General features: G+C 40.4%; 2 protein-coding genes across 3 annotated transcripts in view; one reads left to right on the forward strand and one right to left on the reverse strand.

The window, feature by feature from the left end:
- Nucleotides 1–1,614: 1,614 nt before the first annotated feature.
- On the reverse strand, nucleotides 1,615–3,455 carry LOC6614565 (intraflagellar transport protein 46). Its single transcript, XM_002038957.2, has 2 exons — nucleotides 2,968–3,455; nucleotides 1,615–2,806 (listed from the first exon to the last, which is right to left on the reverse strand). Exons 1-2 carry the CDS (start codon nucleotides 3,157–3,159, stop codon nucleotides 1,742–1,744), a joined length of 1,257 nt encoding a protein of 418 aa, XP_002038993.1. The 5' UTR covers nucleotides 3,160–3,455; the 3' UTR covers nucleotides 1,615–1,741.
- Nucleotides 3,456–4,714: 1,259 nt separating this feature from the next.
- The window catches only part of LOC6614567, a 39,838-nt gene continuing 21,836 nt past the window's right edge, over nucleotides 4,715–22,716 (forward strand). The window contains exons 1-2 of one of the 2 annotated variants that reach the window (XM_002038959.2): nucleotides 4,715–5,178; nucleotides 19,261–19,292. The gene's annotated coding sequence lies outside the window, so the exon portion shown is untranslated. The remainder of the gene's footprint in view (nucleotides 5,179–19,260; nucleotides 19,293–22,716) is intronic. The other variant, XM_032718284.1, reaches the window with a different exon arrangement.

A 22,716-nucleotide genomic window follows, 5' to 3' on the forward strand; every position in this document is an offset into this window, starting at 1 on the left:
CTGAAGCATTACAAAACATATTATGATTAAGCACTTATTTATTTTTAACATTGCCGTTTTAAAATGACGAAGATGTCAGTATGAACATAATTTGAAGTCATATTTGTCATACATAAACATTTTTAATTAACATAAAACAGAGACAACGCTATGGTAGATTTCTTCCAATATCATATACCCTCTACTCAGGTGATTTCAACACTTTCTGGCAAACAAATATCAAAACACTTTTTAAAAGTTTTGAGCTTTTTGTGGGCGTTACAGTGGGAGTGGCAAAGGAGTAAAAAGATATCAGCCAAGTTGCAGAATACGCTTGATTAGTGAGGTACCGAATGGTCGCTTGATCAAACTTGCGTTTGTCACGCCCCACGCCCACCAAGCACATTTGTACCAACACCCACCACCCAACGCCCATCGTCCTTTGGCCATGCAACGAAAATGACATTAATGGGCTCTTTACGGCTTACGCATAATTAAGGCTGTTTCCGGCAGACCATCGACCATCGAACCTGGTTCCATTGCTTTTGGCCCGGTCAGTGTGTTGTCTTAAGCGGGCCTAATTAGGCATCGCCGTCTGCTGCGTTCTGGCGGAGCTGTTGCTTCTGCTGCTGCTTCTGCTGCTGTTGTGTGTTTGATGAAATGCATGATTGGTTTATGGACTGAAGTGGGATGGTCGAAACTGCAGGCCGGCTAAGTGGGGTATTCAGTTGAGAACCAAAGCTGAACGGATCCGCAATTGTTTCTTTTGTAAATCACTTTCTATTTGTTGAATGATTATTACAGCAAATCATGCAGTTTGTGCATCTTACAGGACATGTACCTATTTACTATTTCACTTCAACACCCATCGTTTTCAATTCGATTTGAATATTGCACTTCAAGTTTTTCCCTGCCTTTAATTTCTGTAGTGGAATTCTTTCAACTTGCTTGTCTGGCGCCTCGAGGAGATTTTCATTTAATTCGCGACTGCCCGCTGGCAAGTCGAAAAGAGCGAAAAATATGGTGAAACAAATTAATTTGTTGGTGGTAGGTACTACAGTCAAAAGTATATAGGCACCTCCCCGAATTATGTTTTAAAGCATTGCTAAAGTTAAAATGAGTTTCACTCATAAATCACTTAATGCTCGGGGGTAAATGTTTTCTGGAAAGAGCTTGACAAATTGAATAGTCGTTTACTTGCTGATTATGACATTTACAGATGTGATGCTGGTTAGAATTTGTTTGGCCACCCATTTTGTTCATAACAACCGTATTTGCTCTCAATCAGCAGACTTATTGCACCTTCGCTCCACGGCCATGGCTTGACCGTTTTCCGAGCGATTTAAGGCCAGGTCCTGGCACAAAGGGAAGTAGGGAAGTAAGGGATGGACATGGGGGCATCCCCCCATCGAGAGGGGCAAACAAACGCCGTCTGGCTGTCACTTAATCGAAGCCATTAGCGTTATTAGTGGAGCTGCTACCAGCCGATGCACTGAGAAAATATATGCGATGTTCGATGAATATTTCATTAAATTGAATTATAAGTTATATAAAAAATTATTGTTAAATTCTTTGTAGTTAGGTTTAACTGTGTATGGATCTCTATTACGCTTGTTTAGTGGACAGAAAACATAATTTAATAGTAAAATTTAAGCTCTAAGCATAAATATTTTATTAACTTTAAGACTTGCATAAATATATATATTTTAAGAACAAATATTGTATTGATTTCCTTAATGTTCAAATGTTTTATATGCCTCTCTTATTCCCACGCCTGACTGGCGGCCAAGTAGAGGGCAAAGAGTGTATGGACATTGTGGATGTAGTCCGCCTGCGATTCCAGAGGTCCTTCCACTCCGAATCTCTCGCAAAGCACACCCACATATTCAGCTACTGAAATATTCTGCTGTAGGCAGGATCTGTAGGCCTGATCAAGGGCATTAATGGTTTCCTCATCGCCAAAGGATCTCGGCCAATCCTCCAGGAGGACATCTATGTCCTTTCTGGGCTGGGCATCGTACATTGACTGAGTCATATGCACTTGTTCCACCTCAGTGATCCACTTCTCTATATCCTTGCCCGATCGGGCGGTGGGAACCAGAGATGCGGAGGAGGCATGTCTCGGATTTCGCCCCATGCTGCCACTCAGTACCGAGCGAAGTTTCATATTCAGCAGACTGGGCTCACTTTGAGCGCCAGAGGGCTCATCGAGCAACCATAAGCCCAATTTCTCCAAGTGATCGTTCAGCTCCTTCTGGCGTTGGGGCTGCAGAAGTGGCGGAGCCTGGACTTTCAGAAGGGCATCCACATCGCCCACAGCGGGCACAAACTCTGGGATGAAAGGTTGCAGGTGAAACGGAGTATCGATTGTTTGTGGGGTGTATTTGACGATGTAGGGAAAGAGTTCCTTGAGTTCTCCGGGCACGGATAGATCCTCCCATTTTTCGGGACTCATGATAAAGGATTGCTCATCCTGCCGCTCAGATCTTCCTGCTCCACCAGCACTTCCCCTCGTGGGAAGCGTTAGCTTGTGATGTGGTAGCTTGGCTCCGCCTCTGGCTCCTCCGGATCCCATTTCGCCACCCATTGCTGCCTCTTCGCTGCCCGAGCTCAGTGTGTCATCCGGTGCTTGCTTGGAACTCCGGTTGCTTCCCGGCCGCTTTTGCATTTTCGGCCCGGGAACCAGGCCCGTCATTCCCACGCCCATGGTCATGCCCTGGGGCAGCTGCATCTCGCTGTCATCGTCATCCTCGCTGTCCTCCGCCTCGTCATCGTGATCAATGATGTCCTGCAGCAGACCATCGTCATCAGTAGAGTTGTGTTGGAACTGTTGAATGGGAAAGTTATGAAAGGTGGTTTAGTTATGTAGTCTTTTTTTATTTCGAGAGATATATCTAATATGTATAGAATTGTTTTTATTTTTCCTATTCAAATTGCGCCTTAATACTTATTTTTTTTTTGTCACCGTGGAAATTCTTTACCACTCACCATTCGACGGTGCCTGCCCGCGGCTGCTCTTTGTACAGCTCCAGCTCCCTCTCCGCCCACTGTTCCTGCTCCACCACCGCCTGCACCACCCCTGCCACCGCCTGTTCCTCCATTTCGGGACTCCATTTGAACACTGCTCAGGTGCTTGGAGTCGGGTCCGCCGATTGTGATCTCCTCGTCGTAGAAGTTCATGGCCAAGACCAGCTGCGAGGACCCGGATTCAGATTCAGATTCAAATAGCTTTCCAGCTGCGAGTCCTCTCGAGCTATTCAGTTTCCTTTCACCGTTTTCCTGCCCACTTCCTGGCTTTCCGCGAAATTCGCACAACACTTGTCCCGCAATTTTCCGCTCCTTTTGCAGGTGCTGGGTCCTCGTCCTTGCTTCCTATCTCCAGAGCAGAGTTTTCTTCCTTTTCAGCGTTTTCCGCGTCGTTTTTGCTGTTTTCACTTGCTTACCTGCTGGAAACTTGTCAATTGCTTTGGCCAATGCCGGTGTCGATGTCGATGTGGTCGTCCTGACAACGCAACCCACAACGCTGCACTGCGAGAAAAATTGTCGTGTGTTTAGACTGTAAGTACGTATATATGAATTTTATATTCTTTTTAAGGAATAGGTGACTAAATATTATTACTTATATTAACATTATACGAAACTGCTATATATGACAGACAATACAATTATAATTTTTGTACACGCGTTTTCTCTCTGTGCATCAAGTGGTTGTTATTGTCATATCCTTTTTGGCCTGCGTAAGTAAACATTTACAGCTGAAACAGTTGCCCTTTGTTATGGGCCAGGGTTTTAATTACATTCAATTTTTGAACCGATTTACCATCGGCGTTCGTCCTCCGTCCATTTAAATAATTTGTTGCTACTGTTTAAAGAGGAGTTTATGGCGCCGATTTATTAATGAACATGCGAACATGTGCCCATAAAAGGCTTAACCAAATAGGTTCACATTTTCACAAGGCGCCGTCTTTCCGGAACTTATTTCCAAATTTGAATGCTTATTTAAAAGGTGATAACGATGTTCAAAACACCATACATACATATGTGGGTTTTTTTGATAGGGGTCTAATATCTAACAATTTTTTTCCCTTAGCGAACATTCCTTTCTTTGGACCATACGATACAAATCTGTTTTTGCCCGAGAAATACCGAAGGGAAATTAATTAATGGAAAACAAACCGAAAGTGAATAAAATTATTATTATAGTTTTTATTAATTTAAAGCCCTCAAACTTTAGAACGCGCGGTTGATTATAATAAGAAACTATTAAAATGCATCAAAATGCACCAAAATTATGAAATATTTATATACAATTTTAGGTTTTAGCGTTGTTCTTAAGACTATTTAATTTGTACAATTTAAATGTTTAGTAATCAATACATTTTCTTACATTTAATATAAACGCCCTTCTGTAATGTAACAATCCTAGGTTCCACTTCACAATAATTACGTGACTAAGGTGAATGTTATAATTATTAGTCTTTTGTATTATTTATTTTTATTTATTTATTTATTTTAATATTAATAATGTCAATAACCAAGAGATAATGCTGATTTTATATTAATATTTTTATTTATTTTATATGTTACATATTTTTGCTTAAACGAATATGCCCCTGCTTCCTACGATTAATGGGTACAGCGACAACATTTTCCGACTCTGTTAACGTGCTGTTAGCCGGAACTAACAGCAACGGCGGCGGGAGTTCGCCACTTGTCTTGCCTGCCATTCATCGGCATTCGGCTTTTGAATCTTGTGGCGTGCGGACGTAAGGTAACTGCGACTTTTTCGTCTTTGGTGCGCGTATATACTGGTGCCGTTTTATCACGTTGTATCTTAATAACAGCGATAACAGCAGCAGCATTGGTCACTAATTAAATGCTGAAGTGACTGTGTGTCAATTGAATCTGTACGACTTTTGATTGAATTAAATTGCGAATTACAAAACACAATAGAAAACGGCAATTAACGGTTATAAAGCCGGACCAGTGCGGCAATAAAAACAATTTGATCGGGTGCCAAAAGATATTTTTGCACACACTCCTTTTTTGGGATAATTAAAAGGACAGTGCTTGCCCGTGTGTGTCCTTCCGCTGGACTGAGTGTGTGTGTGCAGTGGTTGTGAAGGAATTTCTCATTAAACCGACGCTAAAAGGATTACGAACCCGTTCATCTTCATCAGACCCGCGTACCGAGTAACGGTAAGTTGCGGGGGATTCCCCACATGCATTTATATTATCACACAGACGAATTTAATACACAGTCCTAATCATTAAAAACGAAGCAGGAAGTGAGTTACTAAGTAAATTTCTTTGTTCAAATGATTCCTTATTAAAATTCAATATATATTTGGGGAATACCTTTTTTTCACTGTGCACATCTTTAATTCCTCATCCGTTTTATGCGTTGGCTTTCACGCGACCCTCGCAAGAGTTAAAAAGGGTTGACCATGTTTTGGCCGGGGTCAATATGCTTCTGTTGAGGTTAAACCGTTCTAGGGGAATACAAATCCCACCCCGCTCTTACCGCCCACATACCGCCACGCCCCTCCCAATGCGAGCCAAACAATGAAAGCCCCCGAAAAAGTGCCGGCAATAAAACGAAATTGTTTTGAATTATTGAGATCTGGCAGAAAGAGCGGCCTGTAACCGGATGGTACCTTTCTGGTTTGGGCTTTTTTCATTTTGTTTAAATATAATTTATATTTGGCGCATTTATAGCCAGGACCTCGGGACCCGGAAAAGGACTGAGCACTCTTATAGGTGTCTGGGGGCATTAACGGTTAACATGTTTGCGGTTTTTGATTGCTGCCAAGTCCTTTTATCAGCCCATAAAACGAGGGTCTCCCAACGCCTGACCCCCCACTTTTGGGGCCATATGTTGGGCGTGAGGAAGTTCGAAGGGGTTGGTTTTTTGGAGGGGGTGTTGTGGTTTCTGCAAATTGGCGAAGGTTTTATAGAGTTCAGCGGAGTAACGACCAGTTTATCAATTTTGTGCGCAGCTTTAGTCACCGCCCGATAAGAGTTGTATGCAAAACTGCAAACCGGTCGCTGCACTGACAACAACAATAAGGAGTAACTGAGGATAAATATAAAATATAAACATTGTTTTATTAACATTAGAAATAGTTTCAATTTATATTACAAGTAACACAAAGCCTCATTTCATTTTATGCAAAGAGATGGTTAAGTTACTGATCCTAAAACCATTTATTAAGCAATTCCCACCATAAATACACTTCACATACAAACTTAAGTTTAATTAACCGAAAATCCATCGTCCATTAATATCGAAGGGCATCATTTTCGCTTTCCTTTTTCTCCGCACTCAATTGCAGCCTTTAGCCAATATTGAGATTCATTTGCAGCGAGGAGAATCTAATTTCTTGGCCAAGTCAGAGGTTATTAGCCATCCAACCACATGCAGCATTCGACAGCCCTGCGTGGCTAATTAATTTCCATTCAGTAAATGGAAATACGTATACCATGGAAAACCGCAAATTAATTTCCCGACACAACGAGAGGAAGTGAAAAAGGGACGGACAGATAGATGTTAGACAGAATGTAGCTATTAGATCTACGAGGAGAAGTCCGGACAGTCCGTTTCATTTGTATATTGTCCACTGTCCGGCATAACCATTTATTTGCGGCCAATATAAATTCCACGAGTTTTCTCTGCCATTTTCATTTGTATTTGCGGCGGCTGCTATTGCTGTTTATTGTAATTTTTATGGTCCATGGTCTATGGTTCTTCTTGGCCCCATAACTAGCGACTGGCGACTTCGACCTATATAGGCGATTCTATTGTGCCCAACAACGTGCTTTGGACATTTCGCAGCCAAGGCCTGAAAGCAGGCACCAGCGCCCATTTCCACTTTCGCTTTTCATTGTGTGTGGAAATGGAAAATAAAGGAAAGGCAACGAAAATGTTTGCTTATCTCTGTGTGCCTACACATTTTTATGTGTGTTGTGCTTTGTTTTCTGGGCTCTGTTGATGGGTGTCGGGGCTTAAGGACTCTCCTTTTGGATTTTTTTTTATAGTCATCAGCATGCAGAGCCACATGGCTGCTGCTGCTCCTCCTGCTGCTCCCACTCCTCCTCTAATCTTCTTCAAGTTCAGCGAAAGCGAAAACGTGGTTGGAGGGTCACCATAAAAATGAAAATCGTCCTACGGTTGAAAGTTTGTCGTTTACCCACAGAGGCAACGAATTATGCCAGATTGGTTTTTATTTAAATTAGTTTTAGATTCCTTTGGGCGGAGCACCAAGGCTCCCATGTTCGCTGAAGTGTTAAAACAGAAGATACAGAAATTGATTTTCGGGCTGAGATTGAGAACTTGCTGCGCTCCGGATTCCCTTGCCTTTATGGCCAACTCAGCTGTCCCCAGCCGACAAACGAGTTCCGCAGAAGTTTAGCCCCAGACTCGAATAAATAAACAAAAATGGTTAGCTTTCGGGGGGGCTGAGGAATCCGATTTCAGTGTCGCCTATCAATGACAAATTGCACATGATTTTTACTGTCTAGCAAGCAAATGTTTTCATACACTGACTGCTGTCGCAAACTCTTTGGCTGTTCGGTTATTCTTTATATTTGGCTTTTTATTGTGTCTCCAAGTGTCAAAGCACCCCTTTTCAAAAGAGTCAAGTAATAATGACAGTTTATTAAATGCCAATTCAGATCCACATCAGCTAGCCCATGGAAAGTTTGGCAAACAGAAAATAACACACAACGCTCGATTGCCGGGCAAACTTCTTTCGTTAACCTTTTCGGCTGACCCGGGTCTCTATTTCTCATCAGCATAATCCCGAGGGGATCACAAGGGGAAAACACACACGCACACACAACTTTCCCAAGCCAATTCAAAATGAAAATACAAAAAAACAACTCCACGCCCAGCCACTCAAAGATAGCTTTGGTAAACATCTCCGGCTGGAGAAAAATCTCCCTCCCAGCCAGCCAGTCGTTGTATCATTTATCACAGCTTACACACCGAAAATATCATTTACATGGCAAAGGCTGTGAAAACGCAAAGTGAAATGAATTATGCTGGCGGTGATGAAGTTATCAAGGCGTCATCAACGCCACAGAGGCAGAAAGCCTTCAAGTTATCAATGAGATTGATTATTTAAGAGGGTGCCAATTAATGATTAATGCACCTTGAAAATCGCTGCAAAGTGATAAGCTATGCTTAAGGATTACACATTTAAAAAACATCCTCTTAACTCCATTGTAGAAATAAGATATTCTAAATTTCAAACCAAACTAATAATATTTTGCAATAATTTAGCAGAATCATTAAAACCGAAAATGGAAGTATTATGCAAATGTTTAGCATAAAATGTAAACACGTAATCTATTAATATTTCGAGTATTCAATCATATTGACAGCGTAATACATGCGATACATATTATGTTTGCACAACAGAAAATGACTTTACGTATATATAGCTTTAACTCTACCATCGGCTGCAATTAAATTTTGTGCTCAATATACCAATTCTGTTTAAAATTATGGTAAACTCTGTTTAAAACCACGATCTGGATTGCGATAGAACTAGACCAAGTTCGTTAAACTAAAACTATAATCGCAAAAGATATGCAGATCTTATCAAAATACGATCTCAAGTTCCACTTGTTGGAAAGAGCAGTTTTTAGCCATTTTGGTCTGGTCTGGAACTTGCTAATAGCCAATTTCTAAGAAAAGTTTTTGTATTGTCTGTGGCTTTGATTGTTATATCTTCACCGTCGTTCTGCTCCATCATATCTGCTTCGCTTTGTCATTCTGTGGCATTCCAATAAACAGTTCTAACGCTTTTTGTTCTTTTCCTTTGCCACCGCATGATTGTTATTATGCTGACCCATTTTGCTCGGTATATATGCTTTGTGTGATTTTCAATTACCAAATTACTAAACACAGTACTTCATAACTACCAGCCAGACTAGTAGTAACCACAAGACGATTGCTTTATCAGCAAAAAGTCAAATGGAGCAAAGTTAGAAACGAAGAAAAGAAATACATTGACTTGGAAATGTAATTCAATTCCTAGCGTATCAATATCAATGTAGGGGGGGGTGGGGTTATGGGGGTTATGTGTTTACTTTAGATAACCTATCTTAATACCAAACACTAGACCCAACCCCCCTTCCAAATACCAATACCCTTGGCTTCCTCGTATTAAATACCCAGCAATACAAAGAAATCGCTGTCGATTAGTTTCGATTCCCTCATATTTATTTTTTCCAGCAAGTTATGAGCTCATCAATGGATTCGACAGGTTGGCGCTAACGATTTGAAACTTGCATTTATTTATAGGACTTATCAACAATTTCAGGAGAAAATCGAGAGATAAGCAATAAATTCGCTCACTAAAATGAATATTTATTTACATTTAATTTAAAAAAAAATTTTATTTAAAATTAAAACCATTTTTCCTTTTAACCGCTTTAAGTCTTGATTAATTTAATTATTATCATGTAGAGTTCGGTTTCAATTTGATTTAAATGTCTAACTGCAGCCCTATTGTTTTCAGTGTTCATACGTATTTCTATATATCTTTCCCCCAAACCTTTATTTTATTTTGCAATTTGTTGGGGCAGTCAGTTGTTGTTGACTCTTCGCTGAGTCAGTTCCTCGATGTTCTGTTCTTTCCGCTGTCTTTGTTGCTGTTCGACTTTTATCATTTTGATGTCATCGAGCGGGTTCTTGTGCTCATAAAAAATCGTCTTACGGTGTTTTGCTGCTTATGAAACCTTTTTCTTCTCCACTTTTAATTTTCCATTCTTGTTTGTTTGGCTCGAGTTAGTCGAGGCGTCAGCTGGTCGCACCATAATTTTAATTAAAAATCGCTTAAAATCCTTGGGAAACTGTATGATAAAACGAAGGGGTAGATTAGGATGCATAGATAAAATAGGCGAGGGGTGGGCGGTTGGAAGGTGACTGGGTGTCAACACGTGCCAAATTGTTTGTGTGTGAGTTGTATCTGGGAAAAGTTTTGAAAACTTTGTGGAGAACAAATTGAAAGAGTCGAAAGTTGCAGCGAGCTAAAGTATCTGCAAGATATAAAAATAAAGCACGGTAAAGTTGAAGTTTCATGCGCATGCAGTTCGACTTTTATCTTGTTTTCTGGCATGACACTCTGCCGAATTAACATAAGCATACGGATACAAATTGTATAATTGCCCGAAGGTGGGCCTCCTAGCACCATTTCATGCCGTCTCTTTCGCTCGGCGGTGTGTTGTGGGGTGTGCCACCAGGGCGTATGATGAATTTGACGCACGTGCATGTCACACGTCACAGTGGTGGTTGTACTGCTCGTTGTAGTTGCTTTAGGTATGCTTTTGTTATCCTGTCAGGATTCGCTGATGGCGTTGTCAACATGCTGCATGTACCGCACTGTCGGCTTCCCTTTTCATATCCTTACAAACAAGCGGCAATTTTAGTTTGTCATTGTGGTTGGTGACACAATGAGTGTCCACTTCCGGCCAGCGAAATCGGGAAGTAGCAAAAATTGGTTGCCTAATCAGCATACTTACTCGAAATTTTAAGATTGTTCAAAGACTTTAATCGCTTAAATCGACAAAATCGTATTTGTAAAGTATTTCACATAAATTTTATTTTATATATTTTAAAGCCCCACACGGGTGTTTCGAATTTGGAACACTTTCAGGGTTGCTTTCAACCGATTCCCACTTGTACATTTCTATGTAGCACTTTCCGCTGCTTGTTCGTGCATATTTCAATCAAACTTGTTGTTGCTGGTGTTGTTATGCCTGCGGCTTACACAGACAAATGCAGGAATTATCATACGCACCGTTGACCCAAATTTTTTAAACCAAACCAAAAAAACACCCTTGAATCAGCAAGGCACAAAGACGAGCCCACATGGTGAGGCAGAGTCATTTCAAAATAATATATTTGGCAGCACGTGCAGAGCGGAAAGAGAGGCCACGATGGCTGCCGAGAGAGATGGAGATAGAGACCAAGAGGGCTGCCATTCATTATGTTTAGTTTTTGGGGCGCGGTTTTGTCCCCTCGAATTGGGTCAGCCCCTCCAAGAGACCCCCAACAATATATGCAGTTTATATATTGTATAAAAAATGGCCCGGCATAATGGAATGACATTTTGCAGCGAGTCGGCTTCATAGTCTCATCCCAGTTTGCGCCCTAGAGGGCTCACACTGATTCGCATTCTCATTCTCTATCTTTGCTCATTAGGAGACAAAGAGCGACTTTCACTCGGTCCTGCCACTTTAGCCTGCTTTTAGGCGCTTGGGCTAATTATGAGGAAAAATTCGTCCAATCTGCAGTGGCCCCCTTTTCTCCTGGCGAAAGTGTTGGCAAGTGAACTTAGTTTCGGAGGATGCATTTTATTTACGACAAAGTGAGCTTGCCGCCAGCTGTGTGCCACAAGACTTGAAGGGGCAAGCGTAGGGCTTTTGGGGGGTCGGGGTCTGCGACGCTAAGAGCAATGGATGTGGCAAATTGTCTTTCTGGCGGAGGGGAGAGATTAATTTATAAGCTTTCTGAGGAAATCCACTTAACAAGAGAGAGGTTAAAACCTTGTCTAAAAGAAACTTAGTGAAGTTGGGCTTGTGCTTCTGCGAAGGGAACTATTGGTATATATATATATATATTGTACCAACTCCCTCACTATTTGTGACTATATTAAGTTGGTGCACAAATATTTTAGCTAAATATTCGTAAAAGTTTTAAAACAGTTCATTTGATACACTCAATTTCTATCTAAATATCATTCCACATCGAAATTTATCTCACTCTTCATTCCATCAATGTCTATTCAGAGAACTGCCTATTAGGCCAAAGACCCTATCGAAAGTTGATCACTTGAGCAGCCAAATGACTTGACTTCTTGTCTTGTCTTGCCTTGTTTAATTTCTGGCCAGCAGCTAACAAAGACTAGATTTTGTCAGCTCTTTCTCTCCGCTGGCCATAGAAGGCGGCCCAATGGGCCTTACATAATCCCACTGGCCATTGAGCATTTCTCGCACATGGCGCTGCTGCCCCATTGTTTGTCTGTCATTATTAATCCAATTAGTAGTTGTAATAGAATGCGGAGCGGCGCGAGGGGAGAGGGGGAAAAGTCGCGGGTTGCGCAACCCAGAAACGTGCCCCAAAGGAAATTGGGTCGAAATGTGGCACGAGACCGCGAGTGGCGAGTGGCGAGAATCGAAGCCACTTGCAGCCAAGTTGCAAGGGAAGGGGGGCAGCATGTCAGGGGTAAGCGGCTTACCATCAGCTACATAGCAACCGGCATTGTTTCAACGACTATGCTAATGATGCTCGGTGGTGACATAAGCGGCCAATGTGCATCCACTGCAGCCAGATGTGGTGGGAAAAGGTCAAGTTCGATCCATGTAACCACATCCATGTGAACCGGTTGCGATCGAGACAAAGTCTTGGTGTTCTACTATTATGCAACTTAAAGAAAATCACTTTTAAAAGAGGCTTCTGTGCAGGGTACATTCTAGGACAAATAAATAGATAAACATATCCTTAGAGTGACATTCTGCTTTTGTATCAGCACAATATTTTATAAAATATTTTAAAGTCTTAAAAATACATGTTTTTTTTTTACTAAAAATCTAATTTTTTCGAGTGTATTCTTAAATGCAATTAAAGGTTTATTAATTTCAGAGCTGTTCAGAATTTTCCCCACTTTTTTCTAATTGCCAATGTGGGGTTTTCTTGATGTTTTTATTGTCCCCTTGAAGTAATTCAGCGTAAATTATAACCACAATCGCACTCGTTGACGTCTGTTTCTGTTGTTTATTTATAGTTTAATTATTTGCTTGTTCGGCTGTATTTAGACAATTGTTATCCCATTTATAACTAGGCTTTATGAGGTTAATGTGAACATTTGCTAATTGTCAGTGCAATTCGAGTTTTTATCGGTTCGGCGAGTGAACGTGCTGTTTACGATATTTACGCAGATGCGGGGAGTTTGTAATTTTGGTTTTTAATTTTCAAATTTCTTATTGAGGAAACACTAGTGTGCGATAAAGCGTTTCGCTTGAGAAACGGTTCTACAGCTGGTTATCAGCTTTTGGTAGGTTCAAAATATTTACCCTGGGAATTGGGGAATTCAAAGAAATCAAAAGAGTTTTTCTGACATTTCGCACCACAAACTTAAGAGAGTCGTGTGTGTTTTATCGTTGTTTGCTTTATCAACTCCCAACATGTGTTTTCTACTACCCTGAATCTTTAACAAATTACCACCAACTGGCACGGACTGATAGCTCAATATTTACTTGGCTAACAATCTCAAGTGACAAACAAATGGAGATCTCAGCCATCATTTTCGAGTCTCCAAGTGATGGTTTAACCTTTGACACGTATGCTAGAGACCTAAGCTGATTTACCTGGCAGGTTAGACCTAAGAAAACATTGTATACTGACCGGTGGAGCCAAGCCTAGTGGTGAGTAATCGCATTAGAAATATGGCAGCATGTGTGGAAAAATATTAATCATCAAGAGAAAAACCAGCGGAGAAGGAACAGACATGAGAGACGAGAAATGATTGAAGATAGCTCATAGAGAATTACAATTGCGGTTGGCAATCACGATGGATGGATGGGATGAAATTCCTGCACATAAAAGTGCTTCTACACGAGGCATTGGCATTGATTGAAGCACACTCATCCCAGGCACACACTCAATCCGATGCGTCTCCGGTATTATTTGCATAAGTTGTTGAACTTTAGATAAACGTTCCTGCCACTCGCTGCTCGCTGCTCCGTGCTCGGTGTCGAGTGTCAAACTATCTTTGAGGTTCAATGGGTGCAAAGTGCCACAAAGCGAGAGTTTTAATTTAGCCTCGCCTCGGGTCGGGTCTCTTTCTCTCTAGTGGTTGAGCCATTCGATGGAGCTATTGCTTCGGTTAGATCCATTTTGATTTGCATAAATTGCCAGCGGGTCTGCGGGCTGTTCGAAACTACCACAACTTTTCCGTGGCACCTGGCAAAACTTTGGCTCAAATTGCTTCGACCTGTGGCAGGGAACTCACAACTCAATACTTCAAAAGCGCCCTAAACAAAAAAAAAAATATATGAAATGCAAATAAAAAAAATAAACGTAAATATCAACAAAAATTTGTGCATTTCAACTGTGAACGTGACATTCATGAGAAAATGTCCAATAAACACAAATTTCCAGAGAAGTATGAATAAAATTGATAAATGAAAGAGCCATTTGTGCGAGTCAGTCGTAGACACTTTTCGTTGTGTATTCCTTAATGTTTTCGTTTCTATTTTGCTTTCGATGGGAAATGAGAGATATTTTGAATTTCTGAGAATTTCTATTTATTTAGGGTATAGCTTTGCTGTTGTATTTTTGCATTTACAATACAGATATGTAGGTCATGCTAATATTAATTAAATAATATTTCAAAAATAAGACGACTTTTACCATTTAAATACTTGAAAGCTTGTTCATATGTGATGCTGGAATTGTGCTAAATTGAAATTGTAAACCCTGGTGAACTTAACATATTTTCGGAGCCTCCCTCCCTTCTGACCTTTCTTGGGGTCGCCGACAGTGTATTTATTTTTCGGCTTTAATCAGCATTCCTTTCCTTGTTTTTACAATTCTGTCAACATTTTCGATGCTGCCAGTGTCTTGCACCGCCCAGTTACCACCCAACTGCTGATAAGCCGCGAAGCAGCCGCAAAAGCGGAACACAAACTCAAACGACATTATCATAATTGCTTATGCTTCATTACATATTTGCCGGCGAGTACATGGCGGTCATACAGATAGGCTTAAAGCAAAAGAACTCCCTGCTCTCCAAGCAACCCGAAAACCTATCCAGTCGAACCCGCTTTTGTCGACTCAGGTCGTACAAAAAAAAAGGAACAACAAAAACCTATAATCACTGAATAAACAAGCTGATAAAACAAAAGCAACGTATTTGTATAAGCGCAAATATTTGAGACTCAACGAGAGCAGACTTTCATGTGCGCCCATATCCATATAAGTGAAGATAAAGATAGAGATCGCCAAAAAAGAGCTCGTCAAAAAACACTAAACGTGGCAAGTTTGGGCACAGAAAATACATTTTTTAAGTCTATATTTTGAGCTTGGAGTGAGGCAGGCAATACTTTTTCAAGCTAAAGGATAATATATATATTGAGATTAAATCAGCTTTGGAAAAATATAGGATTATTTCTGACACAATAACACTTAATGTTAAAATACGAATTCTAAGTCACATTTTGTTCTGTGTAAGAATTGGAATTGGAAACCGAACGCAGATCCCGATTTAGAGTCGGATGCAGACGGGCCGGACTAACGGTTACAGACCGCCCCAAAAAAGGGCATGGCCTCCACGGACATGGAGCAGCAGCCCATCCGCATCTAAAAATCATCGCCATGTGTGTCCGTTTTTTTCTGCTCCACTGTTATATTTTTTTCTGTCTCTGGCCCCGTGACTTGGCGATTTTATTTCGCTCCATTTGTGGCCATAAATATTCAGTCAAGTGTCATCGTTGTGGCATGTCTAGTGGAGTTTGAAATGAAATAGATGCAGGCAACTGAGAAAGACAAAAACGACGAGCATATGAGGAGGCTTAAAACGAGTTAAGTCACTTCTGTGGTCGCGACCAAGTGGCCTCCTCCAGCTGCTCCGCCTCCGGTTCTCCGGCTGTCCGCTCCTCTGGTCCTCCGAGCTGCAAAACCGCGAATCCCCGCTCCCCTTTTGGAACCGCTCGCGGACTTCCAACTGCCTGCCAATTGTGGCAGCGGTAAAGATTTCGTTCGCTGTTGTGTGTGACCGCAGCTGAGACCCGCAGGAGATGTACACAGAGAGAAATGCACTGGCCCCTGAGCGAATATAATAAAAGAGGCATTAAAAAGTGTCAAATGGTGAAAAAACATGTTGAACAAAAATTTAAATTATTGTAAGATATGGAGTATATAAAAAATCTAATTTTTTGAACCTACATCTAGTTCAACTCAAATTGTACAGTTTTGTGGAAAAAGTTAATATTTCAGCTTAATTTGTTCTGTGCATCTAAAACATGAAAAAATGGCGATGGAGAACCAAACAATGTGCCCAACACAGATGGGTCAGACCTAAAAAGGGGGTCTTGGATGGGGAAAGGAGTAGATGTGGCACTGTAGCGGGTGTTGGTCCAAAGTTATGGCGTTGGCAAAAGCGTTCCAAGAGAGCTTAGCAAAAACGAGGGAATCAGCGGCGTGGGCGGTTAAATATAATTATCATCGCTGGAGATGAATAAATTTTCAGTGAACTAGCAAAGGATGTAGATTATCGTCGATATAGAAGGATTGTTGAGCGCTAAGTTCATGGTGAGATAAAACAAGATTGGAATAGGTGAACGAAACTTTTATTTAAGCGGGACATAGCAAGAAAGTAAAAGCTTTATTTATTTATCTTATTGGTTTTAGCGTTTGTATCAAACCACCTACTTAACTTAAGTAAATAAAAAATGAAGAATATTTCTTGAACCAATCAATTCAGTCTTTATTGCAACTCCTCGAACAACCCTCGTTTGCAAAGTAGAAGCACTCACGGAAGTGCAATCCATGTAAAGGAATCATGAATCTGATGACGTATTCAAACCAGCTACTAAAAACGCTCTTACGCACACATGGGTCTTAACTCCTTGGAAGCTGCCAGGATTAACTGGCCACTTGAACACGATTAGGAGAGAAAGGAAGACATGCAGAAAGAGTTGGCAAGAAGTGAGTTATCGTGATGCTGGCGAAATATATTGAGATTACTAATCATTGAACACTTATCGGGCAATGAACATCAGTCTCGCCCAGCTATATAGAATTATCTCTCCCCCAGCCATCTCTTTCTTACAATCATTCCTCCTCTTTCGGTCGCCCTGTAGCCCTCTCTCTCTCTCTCTCCGTCAGCTCAATCACTCGCACGTGCTTGCGGGTTAGAGCGGTTGAGCGGTTGTTCACGCTCAATTTGCATGCATTTCATTTAGGCGGCGAGCATGGCCCTCCATCCATCTCTTTCGACCGCTTTATACCTCTCTCTTTCGCTGAATTATATATTTGCTTCTTTTCGGTTTGCTGGATTGCTCAAAGTGCACGGCCAGGTCACGTTTTTGATATTTCATTCAATCAAAACAAATTGCTGTGGTCCGAAGCTCTGGACCACCGCTCTTAAATAAATAACAAATGTACTCAACAATCTAAAAAAAAAAAATGCCCGACCAAGCCAGTGGCAAAATCTTTTTGTGGTTAACTTATTTCAGCGCTCAGGTCGTTAGGCAAACGACCGTAAAAAAAAGCCCAGATCGTAAAATAGAAATTAGATTAAACATCATAAAAATGCTGGCCACAAGTAACTTAGATTCTAATAAAAAAGAAACAAAAATGGGGCGGCGAGGGCGTGTCCTGAAGGAGTTTAAAAATGGCCAATTCTTGGCAGGCACTTTACTAATTGACAATTTCCAACTGAAAAAGAAAAACTTCTCTGTCGCTCTTTTGTCGTTTTCTTTTTGTAATAACCCCAAAGTCAGTCATTTCGTCTAAGCCATTAAAAAATTAATTGGCTGCCTTCCTTTCGGGCGGAACACGCCCCATACATCGCACTAATGCCGCTTTTAGCCAAGTTAAATGCTTCCCACCCAAAACAAACGCCCTAGAAGAACAAGCCAAACAACAACGCACAACAGCGAAAAAAGGGCTTGTCGTCGTCGTGGTTGAAAAGGAAGTAAAATGCTTGGAAAACATGAGAAAAACTGACTGAAGAAAAGGGAAGCGACTATTATAGAGTTATTGGAATAAACAGATACCTTACATACAATAAATTTAAATTTAAATAATTTATTTCCGGCTGTTTAATTAATCGACTTTGTTTAATTATTTGACCTTTAGCTAATCTAGCCAATTAATATATTTTAATTATATATTATTTTGAACATTTCTTAATTAAATAATAATTCGATTTAATTTCCCTGCTCTTGTTGGGCAACTAAGTTAAGAATAATATCCGGCCATCTTGCCATCCTCATTACGAACTTCCTGTACTATGTCAGTATACCCTTTCTAGCCTAGGGCACTTGAGAAAACGTTTAATCTAGCCACAAACTTCTAATTTTTATTGCTTCGCTTTGTCATTAGCTTTTTGCTTTTATATATAAGTATTTTTCGCCAGTTTGTTTTTGTTCCGTTCAGTTGTTTTGTTCGAGTGGTTCTCCAATTGCCACGATGACCTTTTGTAGGAACCCCTCCAATTATGAGTTTTTCGAGTGAGCATCTCTCACTCAATTTGGCGCAATTTGTAATTTGTTTTTGCCCAATTCGACTCATTGTTTATTGTTTACGCGGCGTGGGTTGACCGAACTGACGCAACCAGTCGATATTTTTGTCCCACAATAATTACAATATGTATATATGTATATAGATGACGCGGATTGCGAGCGGATAAGATAAGATTCTGTAAATAATGCCCACTTCCGTTGCCGTCCGACCTTCCGGAACCCAAACAATTGATATCAATTAGCGAGGCAAGTGAATGACTCTAGAATTCCTAATTGATAAGTCAAAAGGTTCTGATTAAGCTCAGACATGAGTTATTGGTGGGGGTTAATGCAGAGCAATGCACCATCCATAGAGTTGTCGGGACTTCTTCACGTTTCCCACATCGGCTGAAGGCATTTTTATGCACTTCATTTATAAATGACAAGCCTTCATCCCAGTTTTGTGCCCTTTCGGCTGGGAAAAGCGCAGGGCACAGGATGGGAATGGAGGAGCTGTAGCTGGGATATGGAGTCCCGGACGGACAACCCTTAAACGTGTATAGTCTGTCGGTCGGTCCACTGCCACTGCCACTCCAGCCAGACAGTGTGCAAATTTTAATGAGTTGGAAATTTAATACCCGGCGAGAAGATTGCAATGCGATGGACGGGGTGGCTTCAACTGCGGTAGGTCAGCCCATTGGACCGCGAGCTATTCAATTTTGCTCGCTGTGAACTTTAAAATTTTCCGTGAATTTAATTGAAATTGAATGGAATAAGGAGAACGAGTCAGACGCGGGCATCACCTTGAACTTGTCTAGCGAGAATGTCGTCATTTGATTTGAGTTTGTGATCTGAAACAAATATGCCCAGTAATTGAGTTGATTTCGCATTGGGAACTGTTTTCGCTTCCGCTGATTCTTCGCACAGTGCGCAATTTCTCTAAGATAAATGTTTTCAGTCGCAGTTGATTTGAATGCCTATTCTTGGAAAATTCGCTAAGCAAATTTTGATTAATATTTATATTTTTGCTTCTTCTCTTTGCAGTTCCTTCTTCGATTTCTTCATCGACCGGAAACGTAAGTTCCCAAATAAAATCCATTTGACATGTACATAGTTCTTAACCCAATTCCGCCTTCGGGCCATTTAAACTTGAAAGCTGACGTTTTAATGCGTAATTTTATGTGCGACTCATTTTCATTATCGTTGCGATTTCAAGTCACATGATCTTAAATTCCGTTTACGGCTCTAATAATAATTAGCCGGCAACGAGTTGGAAACTCGTTAAAAATCCTCAAATGAGTGTGGCTGCATCTCGCTCCCGCCCCTCATCCGGTGATAGCCCCATCCCGCTCTGTGGGAGTTCTAATTGTAGTTTGAGTCGAGTCTCCGAAATAATTTACGATGCTCCAAAGTTTTTTTTGTAGCTTTTTGTTTTGAGTTTGTGGCGGTTTCTGCTGCTAAACACTTTTGGTTTTGACTTCTACCTGGCGGTCAGAAATTCTGAGAATTTTTAAATTGCATATTGAGTGGCAGAGTTGCTTTCAACCCGAAAGGGGGACGGACTGATTTATGATGGTCTAGTAGTCTGATATGGAAATTGTGCGAAAAGTTTAAACGAAGTGTGGTTTGAACAATACAATTGAGGGATTGTTCATGAAAAATCGGCCAGAGTTGGCCTGTCATACATTCTAAAACTATATATACATACTTATATACCTGCATGCAGTACTAAGTAAATATATAATCTTTATGAGACACTAAATACAGTTACTAACTTATAGCTGGTGTTATTCTACTTGTAAATTAATAAATCTATAAAAACGTCCCTGCTGTTTAGATTTCCGAGTGCCTATTGAGCTGATATTGTCATTGCCATTAAATTTCACCTTCAGACACTTTACACTGCTTATTCCTTGTCAATATTTTAATTTTTTACGCTACTTTCCACTGATTGCACATGCAATTCTCGGTTCTCTCGTAATGCACGTATATTACAAAAATTTGCTTTATGCAACAGCTCTGTCGTGTCAATCCCAAGTTACTTCTTCAACTGAAAGATGGTATATACACTCGTTCTCAGTAGTTATTCAACTGTATCCGAGAGATACTTATAGTTTAGTATCCATCTGTAGCTATACAATAATAAGTAGCAAATAGCTGTAAGTGAGCTGAGTTAAGTCAAGTTTATTGCCAATTTGTATGGATTGGCGGAGAAGGTTTTACAGGGGATTTCTGTCCGGTTCTTTGGAACTTGATCGCGCACACATGTGACCTCCAGCTGGACAACTTAGCTTCTTGAAGGTGGGAAACAAAATCATGCATTGATATGGGAATTAAAAATAGTCATGATGATCATGATGGCGTTCCTTTTGTTGTTAATTTGGTTGCATACTGTAGTTAATTATTTCGTTTTCCGCTATTTTTGTTTATCTAAGTATTTAAGGCTTTGTTGATTTTCCTCTTTCTATTCTGTGGCATGACATCATACAGCCAAATTGCAGTAAACTTCGTTTTGCTATTCTCTGGCATTTAATTTATTTATTTTACGCTTTAGGAACTTTTATTTCGCCCATCATTTATTAAATTTCACGCTTTGGGAATGAGCAAGATTAATTAAGCGTTTAATCTTTGATTTATGGAGCTCCAATGTATTTATTTTGGGTGGTCGCTTTTAGCCAGCGGCATTGTAATCATAGAAGGGTTATTATTTAAACATCGTATTTATTCAGAATTTCTGTTTGTTCAAAATTATAAACAAAAACCAACAATCTAGCCAATCCAAACATCGTATAGATGTGCGTCTGTTTTTTTGCGAAACCCAATTTATTCAAGCTTAATATGGCAGTCAGACATGCCTAAAATTGAATTATGAGACGCGTGCCTGTTCCAACACCACAGGAATTTCTTCAATTTAAACTCTCTGTCGTTTTATTTCGCTTTAAATAAAATAGGATGTAAATAGTAGATATCAGCGTGTATTTATTTTGTTTTGCATTTAAAGAAACCAAGTTAATTTGTCAATTTATTTTTAAATAAGATTCCAGGAAATATCTCTTATATATATATATAAGATATATATAATATATATTATTATATATGCCACATTACCTATTACTAAGGCAATTCAACCATATTTTTTGAGTTAATTAAGGGTGTGCAATTTTCTGCGTATTTCCCATTTGTCTCGTGATTTAAAAAGCAATGCAACATTCATTTTTCAGATACCCACTGACAGGTGCAATCCATACCACAGCATTGCTTTGCTTTAGTTCGGTCTGGTTTTCTGTTCGACTTTTGTAAAGCTTGCCGCAAAAATGCGTTTAGGCCACCTCAATGCAATCGGGTTGTAGTTTTTTCGCAAAAACAAAAAAAATAAAATACAGTTGCGTAGCTTGGCTAAGCCCACAAGGCGGCGATGAACAGATATCGAAAATTGGGTTAAGCAACCTGTAGTGGCCGCCAGGTGTATCTGTCACCAGATCAACTTCCATTATTTTTCTGTTTCGCTTTTTGCCCAATGAAAATGAAAGCCAGGCCTCGGTAATCAAGAATACAAGTGGGTCGAAGATTTTCGCCGGAGCGTGAAAGTGAAAAGTGTGGAAAAGCTGACCGACTGCTGATGACTACACTTACTTTTGTGGCCCAGTGGCCCCATCTCATTACACCTAATTTGTTTATTTTGTTTTGCCGTTAGGTTAGGTGTCAACGTGGGAGAATCACTAGGTGTGCTGGGAAAGTCCAGTGTTTGCATACAGAGAGAGAAAATCATAGCTATATTTTAACAAAGCTTTAAAAACAGCATATCTAATGAATGAACTGAGGCACAATTTGTAGATAAATTGATATGAAAAATTGGAATATTGAAGTTAAAGCACCTCAATCATATATAGCTATATAGTTTCTCCGTGTGCCCTCTTGACTTTCCATGTTCATTTCCCCCATAAGGATCGACCTGCTCATTTGCATGACAAGCTGTCGGAAGCCGGCGCTCAATTCACGCAACCTGTCCCAAAACACGATTGGACGCACTCATAGTCCACATGTATCTGTATCTTACACATGTATGCAGATATTTGCTCGGATCGGCTGCTTAGGCTTTGAGAGACAAATCACTTTTACCTGTTTGCGTCTGTCGTCTGTCACTTGGGTTACATATCATCCGCAGATACTGGGTCTATAAGTGGTGGTCAGTTTGGGCGGTGTCCCTGTTTTTTTCTGGCTTTCTACCCCAACCAGTTTGTCGGATTTTCTGTACGTGTCTTTTATTTTTTTACCCGCAAATTTATTGGCAATAATCATTTAGATCTTATACAAATTGCATGAACAAGGCGAAAGCCGTCCACTCGAATGGGCCTTATATATTTGCCCATATCTATATCTTTGATCGCTTCTATGCACATTTCTGTGTAGAGGCGTTGTCCCAACTTTGGTCGAATAAACCTTAATTAAAGCCGAGATTGGCCGCTGCGGCACGATTTTCTTTCAAAATTGAACCACATT

Source organism: Drosophila sechellia, chromosome 2L, assembly GCF_004382195.2.
Source record: "Drosophila sechellia strain sech25 chromosome 2L, ASM438219v1, whole genome shotgun sequence".
Taxonomy (NCBI): Eukaryota; Metazoa; Arthropoda; class Insecta; order Diptera; family Drosophilidae; genus Drosophila; species Drosophila sechellia.